General features: G+C 41.5%; 1 protein-coding gene across 2 annotated transcripts in view; it reads left to right on the plus strand.

The window, feature by feature from the left end:
* EPC1 (enhancer of polycomb homolog 1 (Drosophila)) overlaps nt 1-12,302 on the plus strand; it is a 60,535-nt gene that overhangs the window by 20,096 nt on the left and 28,137 nt on the right. For both annotated transcript variants that reach the window (XM_015408128.1, XM_015408127.1), the window contains exon 2: nt 6,162-6,321. In XM_015408128.1, coding sequence (XP_015263614.1) covers nt 6,222-6,321 — 100 coding nt within the window. In that variant the 5' untranslated portion in view covers nt 6,162-6,221. The remainder of the gene's footprint in view (nt 1-6,161; nt 6,322-12,302) is intronic.

Here is a 12,302-nt window from a genome sequence, read left to right on the forward strand (position 1 = left end):
TTTGTGCAAGAATTCTCCATTTTTTGTCAGTGGGAGTAGTAGAATGCGATGCTTGTGCAACTGCTTGAAATATCAAGAATGCTATATAATCCTAATGAAAACATTCCGAGAAAGAGAGCATTATAGATAGCCTTTTTTTATAATGAATCTCTACAAGTAGGGGAACTGGGGTGTGTGTGCTTTGTTTTCTAATCTTATGAACTATGCTGACTGGTTGGATTCTTACATGAAACTGCTCACTGCAACCATTTCCACAATAGTAGTAATTTAAAGCATGTGCTGCTAATAACACATGCTGCTAATAGGAAAGGACAAACTGATCCACCTTTCTTATGTCTTGGAATTATTCTTGGCTACACTACAAAATATGGCCATAGTTGATGGTCTTGAAAACTACTAGTAAACTGCAACAAACACACACACACCCCGGGGGAAAAAAAGCTTTCACATAGGGTTCATTTCTAATGCGATTCAGTAGACTTTATCTTCTCTTGGTCTCAGAATAAAATGTGTGCTTTAGTGTTGACAGGTGGGATCTGGTGCCAACGAATCAGGTCAAGTGAGGTCCAGAGACAGATGACTCATGCCACTTTTGCTCAAGTACAAGATCAAATGCCCTGAGTTGCCAGCATTATAAATTTGCAAGTGGAAATATGTTTGCATTTATTTATTTGAGAACTTGGCAGTGGTGGTGAAAAGGGCTGTCAAGTCACAGGTGACATATGGTGAGCCCCAGAGGGTTTTCAAGGCAAGAGATGGTTCAAGAGGTGGTTTGCCATTGCCTGCCTCTGTGTCACAACCCTGGACTTCTTTGATAGCCTCCCATTCAACTGCTGACCACGGACAACCCTGTTTACTTTGGCTATCTGGTGATATTGGGCTAGTCTGGGCTATCCAGGTCAGGACACTTGAGAACTTGCTGTCAGATTTTGTTCTCTGCCTCGTTTGATAAGAGTCTGATTTTGAAACACAGTCAGTAGTTTGCTGTTTGGAGTTGTGGAGTGGAAATCTATTTTTTGAGAGTGCAGAAAAGGGAATATGTCATTATTTGGACGGAGGCTCTCCTGTTCTTTTCATGGCTCCAACTGGGTGCTTGCATTTTAGTATTTGGCATGTTAGTTTGGCAGTAACTATCAGGTTTTCATTGGGTCTTACTCTCAGGCAAGTGTGCATTGGAGTGTCTTAATCTTTCACTTATTCTGATGCTGTGATTTTCTCTGGTCTGTGTCTCTACCCCTTACACTTCTGTACACTTTCATTGCGTGTGTCTCTTGGTCTCCCCAGTCAGTAGGCATTTCCATTTTGATAACGTACCCTGTATCTATCTACACTTTAGTTGCTTCATCCAGTTATGTCACTTGGAACAGTACCTGTGTGCACTCAGTTTTTATATCTTGTGGTCACGTATTCTCCTGATGCTTTGACCCCAGCCATTAGTTGATTTCAGAATCTTCTCATCTACTGAGAGCCTCATAGTAGTAGCATCTGGTCCACCAATCATGTGCTTCCATCAAAACAGTTTGCATTCCTTGCATAATCAAAATATTTGCATAATTGTGTAAACACTAACAATAACAAGAAAATCAAAATCAAGTAGCTACCAAGAAACATAGGAGCCAAATTATGCAGCCATCTTCTACTGACCAAATGCCTTCTTAAATAAATGGCTAGTGGGATATATATTTGCATGAAGCTTTTTCTGGGAAGTTGCTCCAGAGCTTCAGAGCCCCAAAAGTAAAGCCATGCTCCATTCTAGGGGTACCAGCCTCCACGTGAGACCCGGGGATCCCCCGGAATTACAGGTTATCTCCAGAGTACAGAGATCAGTCCCCCTCTTTGGAAGGTAGACTCTATGTCATTGTACCCCATTGAGGAACCTATCCTCCCCAGGCTCCATCCCCAAATCTCTAGGAGTTTCCCAACCTGGAACCCTGCTCCATACTGATGATATCTTCATGTGAAGAAGATGCTTGTATAGGTTTGGTCTGTGGTGGTGGTGGGGTTCTGTGAGATATATATGCTCCAGGCTATGTGGGCATATAAAAGTTGACGTCATTTGCCTTGATTTAGTTGTATGATTGCCTTGAAACTAGTAACTAGTAGTAAATCCAATCACTATATTATGGAAGAATCAGTGGTCCTTTATTGTGTTTTAACAGAAGTTTTTACGCTTTATAGCTTAAGGTGATGGTTCATAGCTAAAGCTGATGCTACTGCCCATCTCCCTTGTTTGTTACTTGGTCTCATGATCCAACATTTAGCATACACATTCTTGAATAGCAGCAAAGTGTCAAGGTGTGTTTTATCTAAGAGTGAGTGGCAGTCAGGTATGTTGCTCAGGCGTATAATGGTTCCCTTACTTGTAGAACTAAAAATGACTTGCTAGAAAATACTGCTTCACAAGAACATCAGTATTGGTTTTATTGGTTCATAGCCCTTTGATGCAAATCAAGGCAGTGTTTGTATATTGATAACCAAGGTAGTCTTCTAAGAAGAAGAAAGCAGTTTATTTTATTAGGAGAACGTATTCTTAAAAGTTTGCTTCACAAGCACCTATCAGCTGCAGTGTGTTCCAAGTTAGATTAGGGAAATCAGTGCATAAGTTTTTGTGGGGAAGTTCATGGTTTTATGGGGCTATGCGCCTTCTCTTTATTTCTGGTTCAAGAGTATTGGATTATATGTTGATACATACAGACTCACCTTGTGTTCTGTGGGGGGAGACTCCAGAAATTCTGATCTGTGTGTGCTAAGCTAAAGTTTATAGTGAAGTAGTAGATTTTATTTAAAGGTACAATTGCCAGCATTCTAAAATCCTGAACTTTTTAAAATGTAAGATTTATATCATGTACCCTCAAAAAACACCTGCATGGCAATTGAGGGCTGTTCAGAGGTTGAAGCTAGTAAGTTGTTGCTCCAGAGGAAGGTGTGCTACCCTGAAAGGGAGAATAATAGTACTTGTAGGCATGCTAGAACAAGCAGGTGACCCATGAAACTCACGTGGGATGGGGAGGGAATCCCATTCTCTTCTTCTGCCAGCCTGGCTTCAAGCAGTGACAGTGGCTCAGAGTCAGCCCCCCCCCCCCACAACAGTTTCACACTGATCCACAGAGAAACTCGGGGGTCTCACTTGTCCACCCATCCCCCACTTTGCCTGCTTTCCAGTCTTGTCCTCCCTCCCCTACTGCTGCCTGCCTGCCCCTCTGCCCATCCCCCTCCGTAACGCTCTGTCTGCCTACCCATCACCCTCCCTGCGACTCCTGCTCTCACCTCCCTTTGCCTTCCCACTTCCAGTACCTCTGCCTATCTGGCTGGTGCAATGGAGGTTCCCCCTCTGCCTTCCAGTAATGTCAGGTTGACAGAGGAGTGCTGCTGACCATGTCTGTGCAGGTGCAGACGATGCTCCTCTGTTTGGGAAGATTTAACCCTCCTTTTTAACTTTTCAGATTTTTTGGTAAACATAGGGGCTTGCCCTAAGCTTGTTGAAATATCTGTGTTTGTAGGAATGACCATGATCTGCAGATAGGGCCATGTGGAATGTTAGATACCATGTTAGATACAAGGATGTTGAGCTGGGAGCATATGCAGTCCCTGCCACCTCTGTTGTTGGCCTTGTCATGAAAAGACAATGTATTATCCATACATTGTCTTTCATGACAAGGTCAACAACAGATGATCCTGTTGTGTCAGTGGACTAACTCAAGAAAAGCAAATCTGGCGGAAGTTCTAGATGTTTTCTCACAGGGTCCCAGAGAAACGTGTAAAAATGTTATTGGTACACTTCAGCAGCTCTGAGATTCAAGCTAATCATATGTTTGACTTAAGTCCAGTTATTGTGTATCTCAGGGTATAATTAAACTTCTCAGTTATTTTTTGTGTGTCATCTTTACCCATCTTTGTACATTGTTCAGTTCTCTTGACCAGTATGTCCTCAAAGCACATATGCCATTCAAGAGGATTGACTATTTAGAGCTCCTTAGTGTGTGGGGGTGCTCCTAATATTTGTATTGAGGGAACATATGGCATATTGGATAAGAAAAAGTAGAAATCTGTGGGAAAACGTTCAGAACATATTTGTGATAACACTATAGATATCATCTTTGCACCTTTAAATGCTTTTTTGCCTCTTGTGTGCATGTGCATATCTGTGTTCTTTTTTTAATTGGTACTAAGAACATTTCAAATTGTACTGCTGTGGAGAGGGAAACATGTGAAAGAAGGGTGCAAGATTCTGTCAATAGTGTATTGGGAACAAGGTTTACTTTAAAAACAATTAATAGAAATTAAAAATGCTTGGATGCTTGGCTACACGTAAAAGAATGGGGAGAGAGATCAATGTAATAGAATTTATTTTTGGCAAAGGTTAAAACTTTTTCAGATTGCTTCAGTCATAGCAGTAGTATATTCCTGAATAAACTATGAAAGAGGAGTTTTTGAAAAGTATGTGGAATGGGGGAGGCATTTTTATATTTTCTTGGTTGATGTAGGGGAAAGTTTCCTAAAATGTCTGTGCTGGATTGATTCTGAATAGGTTCAGACTATTGCTTAACGTAGCATTCCATTTCTGTGTCATTCTTGCCCGTCACTCATTCAAAATGGGTACAAATGATATTTAAATTATATTAATGCCCTTGATGGTTTGTTCTGGCTTGCAACTTCCAGAATACTTCAGAAGCAGTCCTTTTCTGGTCACTAATTCATAGTATTTTGAAGGCTCATGTGCCAAGTCTTACACATGCACACTTTTCGGGCTTACTGAGAGATGTGATTGTTGGGTATCTGTGCCCAAGTATAAAGTGCTAACCACAAGTTGCTTGGATTGATTTTTAATGGGAGACTGATTTTAAAAACCCATGATTGACAAGATAATCTAGTGTATTCTGGTTTTAAATATTATGTATTCTAGGAATAGACTAGTGCTATAAATGTATCAGCAACCATTTGTGTTGCTTTTCATTTTTAGCCAGGCATTTTTATTATAAATGCCAGTTGATGATCTCTGATCTGAAGATAGTTGATTAAAAGTTGATTGCTTCAAATGAGCAGGTTCTCTGAGAAGGTGATGTAGACATTTTATAAATTGTATACATTAAATAAATGAAGATGGATTAACATGATTTTAGTGTGTCTTTTAAATATTGCTCTTGATTGTAGCAGGAGAAGAAGTGTAAGTTTTTTGAGATCCGTAGAACATTTGTAATTAAAATGTTTCAGGGAAAGCTTGTCCCCACAGATCCATGGTCCCCAACATTGTGCCTGTAGGCACTGTACCGGCTAATATGCTTCCTGGTACCCATTTGCCTCATCCCCAAAGCAAATTGCAAGTGTTTGCTTTCTTCCACTTCATTGGAAGAGCAGGTATTTCAGAAGAATGAAGAGGCATCCCCTTTGATTCTGCAGGAAGCATGCATTCAAAAATAGCTGCCTCCATAGTAAGAGGATATTTGGCTTGTAACCTCTCACCGTTTTATGACTAGCCCTGGTACTCCAAAACAGCCATTCCATAATTGCGCCCCCTCCTCAAAATTCCCAAAGGGTCCACAGGTTCCACAAGATTGTTGACCCCTGCTGTATGCTACTTGCTTGATATGAAGTAGACTGTTATGGGTCATGTGTGCTTGCTATGTTGTGGTGGTGAAGCTCTTAGGCAGCCAGTAGCATATGATTGAGAGTTTGAGACTGCATGAGTCAGGGTGATAAGTGAACCTGAGAAATATATTGAAATATAATAGCTTCAAAATTAAAGACCCTCGGACCCTCAGAACATCATGTGATGTTATAAGCTGCTTAGAAGTCAATATCAGAGCAGACCTGGTTGTAACACTGGCTTGATAATTTGAAGGACTGGGAGCATGCCATAAGCTCATGTACTCCTGCGTCCTGTCCGCCCCCCCCCCCCCCCCATTTAGGTTTTCACCTTCCTTTCTTAATTTGCCTAACCATGGTTGCAATATACTTATCTAAACTAGAAAGACCATAGGTTGGAAATATTTGAAACTTGGGGTCTGAATTTCAGCCTGTAGCTGGCTGCTAATTTCAGTTACTGGTGAAGAAGCCAAGATCAAAATGCGTGCTCCTCCCTTCTGTTGAGCTAATTTCCTCTTAATCGTAGTTTTTATGAGTGCTGACACTTTCCTTTTTCCCCCCCTCCCCTTAAATTTTAGGAACATCATCTCCAGCGGGCTATTTCAGCACAGCAGGTATATGGAGAGAAGAGGGATAATATGGTCATACCAGTCCCAGAGGCAGAAAGTAATATTGCTTATTATGAATCTATATATCCTGGAGAATTTAAGATGCCAAAGCAGCTTATTCACATACAGCGTGAGTATATCTTTTTTATGACTGAATATTTAGTAGCTGTGTTTAGGTCCTGTAGAAACCAACTGACTTATTCTGGTACATAGCTTTTAGAAGGCAATATGTGAAAGAATAAATGTAAATAGTTTCACACTCGCTGATAGGCATTCTCAGAACTACAGTTCCCAGAATGCACCAGGGGCTAGGGATAGTATCCATCCTAGCCATTGAGGAGCGAGAAAAGGAAGACAGAAGAAGACTAGAGGATGCTCAAAACCTTTCTGTTCCTTAATTGCCTCCTGGTGCTGCTGCTCCGTGTCAGGAGTACACATATAGTAGTGTGAAGAAACTAGAGAGCAGCAATTTTTGAGGGCACCTAGAACCCCATCGTGCTCTTGATGATATAGAGACCACCATAGTGTTCCAAAAGTTAGGATTCCTGTTGAATGAAATGAATGTTTTGATTATTGCCAAGGCAATCTGTAGGAGAATTCTCTCATCATAGTTAATTCTTACAAATGGGTGTCACTGACTTTAGTTGAACATATTCTCAAGTAAATGTGGATATGGTTGCAGCCTTGGAAGGTGCAAAAAAAGTACACTAATCAGGCTACCAGTGCTGCATATTGCAGGCTGGATTTGTTGTGTTTTGTTTTTTTAGAAGCTCATGTGGTAAAACATCTTGGATAAGTTTTATATAGAAGGGAGATTTAAATATTTTAAATGAAATATTCTTGTTGAAATATTCTTGTTGAATACTTGGATTTAACAGGGGATGTGGTAGACCATTGTTCTTTAGTCAGCAGTAGAGATTGGCCAGACCAGTAGGAATGGAAAACACAAAAACACAACAATATGGATAAAAAATTGGTGATGGGTGAGTTGTGAAAAGGAAATTGCAGGGAATGGAGCAGGTGATTCACTGGGTGGCATGTGCACCTGAAAATATGTAGGAATAAAATGTAATGACAAGTCATACAGGACCAGGAGACAGTGCAGTTCGCATACCTAGAGATGTGAAATTTCCGGAAATGTTGAAGCTATTGGGGGGGTGTTTCAGTGTTTTCAGGAAAAAAATTGAAATTTTGAGAGGGAAAATGAAATATATGCAATACTTAACCATTCTGTCAAACTTGAACTAATTTTATTGCTTTCACATAAAATACACCATCTATAACTTGGCATGTAAAAAGCAATATTTGAAGTATTTATGAAATGTAAGAATTATAGATGCTTTAGTTTTGTATAAGCAAAATTGCAAACCTATCAAGTTCATGAAAGAAAACAGCATTGGTGCATTAGCTTGCAATATTGGCACATGTATGTTAATTTTTGCTATCTGGTTAAAGAGAGCTGGGTTCTTAGAGAAACTTTCAGAGTTTTACTCTGAGGCTTTGGTGCAGTTTCTGCCCCACCTTCTTTTAATCTTTTTTCCCCGCCAGCAGGTTAGGGTAATAAGCTACTTTGTGGGTATATTTGTCACAGTGGTTTGCTGGAGAGGTGAAAAAGTCAACTAGGTCAAAAGGACAACAGAATGTATGCAACAATTGAAAAGCAATGAAAGCCCTACATGCTCTCCTCATGAAGATTAGATATCCTTCTAGGTGTAGAAATGCATCTTGAATTTAAGAGCTGTATGAGATCAGCATTCCCAGTTTATCTTTAAAAGCATTTCTCTCATTCTAAAAGAGAAAATATTTCCTAGGCTTCCCCCTCCCCCAGTACTCCCCAACATTTCCAATCTTTTCCATCCAGAAAAATTGGAGGGGGGAGAGTCTTGTTTCACAGATTAAAACATGAGCAACTCCCTTAGTAACTGTGTGGGGGGAAGCCTGTGGAGTAAAGATTGGGCATTTGCAATTGAGTGTTTTTCTTCCTTCTCTTAGGCTAACAAAAGACACTACTTGGGGCAAGCTGTTTTGCATATGACTGGAAAAGAGAAAGTAAATGCAAAATGCGTGTCCAGTATAGCCTTGTATAGCCCAGTATAACCTTTCATAGCATCTGGCCCCAGAGAGTGTACTTGACAGGGTGAAAAGCATGCTTACTGTTTAGTATTTAGGCAAATACTGATGTGAAAGGCAAACCACAGGGTGCTGCCTTAACAATATATAAAATTTTGCTGAGAGATACAAGGAGGGGGGAGGGAAGTTACTCAAAACATTGATGATGCTTATTTGTCATTTTCATTAGCATTTGATCTAAGCGCAGTGGTCAGGTCATAAATGACTGCCTGAAAGGCTGAGTTGAATCCAGACAAGACCAAAGTGATGATGGGAGCTGCATGATCTTGAGAAAATGTAGTTGTACCTGATGGATGCCTTCAAATGTAACTAAAAGATCAGTTGTGTTGCCTGGAATTGCTTTCAACTGGGAGTTCGTATTAGTTACATCTCTTGCACCCTTTGCAACCCTTCCTAGAGTCAGGGACATTGCTGCAGTCAACAGTGTTGGCCACTTCAGTCCTAGATCCCAGCTAAACTATAAACTGGGGTTAGAGCTGTTCTTCAAGTTCTATGGTTTACTTGTATTCATTGTGAGAACTGTTGGGTTATTTCTACTGCTTGCTTCCTTTTTTCATTAAAACCAATAAATAGTCCATAAATTTGTCACAGATCATTCGAAGGAACCAATAGAAATAAGCTGTAGAAGATAGTTATGTGCATATTATTGGTTTGGTTTTAGTTTGAAGTTGGGAATCTCTGTCTTTTTAAATGTAAAATTTGTAGTCTTCATAGTTAGATATTTATGTACGCCTATATGTATCTCATACTTTTTTTAAAAAAATGGGTTTTCTATGTTGAGGAAGTTTGCTTTTTAAAGCTGGACACTTGATTCAACACATGTACAACTTGTTTCCTTTCCATAACCGTTAGTTCTAATATGGAAAGCAGCTATAGCAAACTTCATTGATTGTTTTCTTACTACTTGATATATATTACGTTTACCACAAATCTTTACAATCCTGGATCTGCTTGCACTCATCACATATCTAATTCCTAATCTGGCACTAGCATACTGATAAAACGTATGTTCAGTGGGCCCAATTGAGAATTGGGCAGATGTTCTGTAAACCTGGAAGAAAATGGGGGAGGGGGGAATTAGGAAAGAATATTCAGTTGACATTTTGCTTACTGTAGGAATCCAAAACAGCACCGACCAGTAGTAGTTGCTCATGTGGTAGGTCCTTGAGAATATCCTGGCTCCCACCATTAAGTTTTATTGAGGGGATAGAGAAGCAGTATGGTTATTGGAGGGAGCTGGGAGGTGACAGTGGAGGTGCTGGGGCTCTGGCTGAAGCCTTTTGCAGACGTGCAGCTACTCTGAGAGACCCCCCCCCCCTCCCACCAGCCATCAATCATCTGAGGATAGGGAGCCGGAAGCCTCTCCTGTGTTTTCAGTTTCAAGACGTTGCATTCAGCTGGGTAGCATTAGCTGGGCAGCTTTGGTGCGTGGGGTGGAAGCAGGGAGAGGCCACAAGGAGGAGAGGCAGAAGGGAAAGCAGTGACCAGTGGAGGAATGGGTGCCAGCAAGGTAGGGAAAGCAGTGACCAGTGGAGGAATGGGTGGGAGAGAAATGGGTGCCAGCAAGGTAGGGGAAAGACAGAGCAAATGGGAAGTACAAAGCAGGGGCAAATAGAGACGCTGTGGGGAGGAGAACCCCGGAGGGGGTGATTCCTAACCCCCGAGGGGGTGATTCCTAACCCCCATGGGGGTGATTCCTAACCCCCATGAGTTCTCTCTAATCTCTTTCATATGCCTTCTCCTGGTAGATAAGACAGTTAAGGGGGGGGCATAGGTTTCTGCAAACCTGGAGTAACTCTCAAGTTTGCAGAAAAAATTAAAGTGTGATGAATAAAATCGAAACATTATTATCACTGAGATCTTGAAAGACTCATTTGTGAGATCTCAAATGCCATTATAGGTTGCTTAGGCAATCTGTAACGATTTTGAGGCCCATAGCAAGAAGCAAATAGTTGGGGCCAGTGGGGGGGGGAATTCACCCTCCCCTGTAAGCCTCCCCTCCACATATTGTTTGTTAATCAGATTATTTATGTAATAGTGATAATTTGTTGTTGGTGGTGAACTTTCTTTACATGCTTGCTATTAATTTATAGGGTAGTATATCATATCTATCTGTTCTTGAAGGCTGCATTCAGATGTAATACCAAATCACTGTTATGGGAGTGAATCTTGGAAGCCCTTTAACATCATGGCAACAAGCTGTGGTTTGTTGAGTGCCAGGATGTGCTTGGCCTCAGAGCTACAGCAGAAGGGAGACTGAGGAGAAAGTGAGCCTGAGACTATCCGAAGCTGCTTCCCCTACTGATGAGCTATCGGCATCTGTAACCATGGTTTAGCTACACTGATAACCTTAGCCCAAAATACTTCTTGTCATTCTCAGGACACATTGGTGTGTGTGTACAGTACCTGATGCAGAGTTACACATTTTTTATGGGGGGGGGGGGGGTTCGAGTACTTGCATCATTGACTAACTATTACATGGAAAAAACAACTTTTAAAATGATGTTATTTTAGCTTGACACATACCAGTCCTTTAATAATTAGTGCTCTGGACAACGATGGGGGGATGGCAGTTACAAATCTTATTCTTAAAACAAATAACTAGCGTTTGGGTGGAGGGTTTCTCGGAGTGCAGGTTAGCATGAGTCCATTGGTTTTCAGAAGAGTAGTGGTGTCTGTCACAGAAACCATTTTGTCTAAGATAGCATATTCTTCTATATTGTTGCTTTGCTAAGAGATGGGCTACTAGCAGTCTGAATTGGCATTGGCTGTGGTAAACAGAATGGATTCCTGTTCTGGAATTGTTTCTTCTCCATCTGCCATGAGTGCTCTAAGTCCAAGGAAGTTTCTGCTGTACACTCACAGAGAGCCAGAGTGGTGTAGTGGTTAAGAGTGGCAGACTCTGATCTGGAGAACTGGGTTTGATTCCCCACTCCTCCACATGAAGCCTGTTGGGTGACCTTGGGCCAGTCACAGTTCTCTCAGAACTGTCTCAGCCCCACCTACTGAACAAGGTGACTGTTGTGGGGAGAGGAAGGGAAGGTGGTGGTAAGCTGCTTTGAGACTCATTAAGGTAGAGAAAAGTGGGGTATTAAAAACAACGCTTCTACAGGGACAGGCAATTCATGGACAGGAAGCTTCCTGTCCAGCTCCCAACCACAGCCTTTGGTTCCTGTGACATATTCTTAAAATGTTTCTTCTCCATGCAGTTGACAACAGGATGTCCCGTTACAAACCTCATCTCCTGATTCCTGTCTGGGAATTACTAAACCAACTTTTTTATAGTGCCTTTTAATCTACCAATAGAGCTGTATGATACACTAAAGGCATACAAAAAAGTCACAGCATCTTTTTCCAGGCCCCTGCAACTTAATATTTCATGCATTTCTGAAGCATAATGGGGCCAGTTATACCACATTGGTTCATGCATCCCCTCCTTGTTTTTAAATGGAAAATATAGAACACTTCTTGAAGTAATATTGACCTTCATTGGAATGAGTGGGAAATGAGAGCATTGTATTCCCAGATTTATGACCCCAAACACACTGCAGAATTTCATCTGTCATAATATGCGGATTCATGTGCATAGAGGAAGTACATTGCGGGGGTCACTTACACCTTAAGTTAGTGACATTCAGTGGCTCTTTAACATGGCAACTGTAGCTCTCTGAGCTGAAACAGGTGTTGCAAGATGGCTAAACTTCAGGCCTTCCTGAGCTGCAGACTTCATGCCCAGGATGGAAGTAGTGGCTACTTTTCTCCAACAGCCCCCAACACCCTCCTTCACACCCTCCACCCTCCACATCCCAGCATGTGCACAGCTGCTGGAAGGAAGCAGGCTAACCAATGTGAGGTGGCAGTGGTTTTACTTCCCTTTCTCCACAATCAGCTTGCTCTCCTCTGGGCACCTGGCAGTCTCACTCTATAACCTGACCTGCTGTGGCTCATGCTGAGGAGAACAGGAAGGCAGAGAAGGAAGTT

This window comes from Gekko japonicus, unplaced genomic scaffold, assembly GCF_001447785.1.
Source record: "Gekko japonicus isolate JY-2015 unplaced genomic scaffold, Gekko_japonicus_V1.1 scaffold87, whole genome shotgun sequence".
Taxonomy (NCBI): domain Eukaryota; kingdom Metazoa; phylum Chordata; class Lepidosauria; order Squamata; family Gekkonidae; genus Gekko; species Gekko japonicus.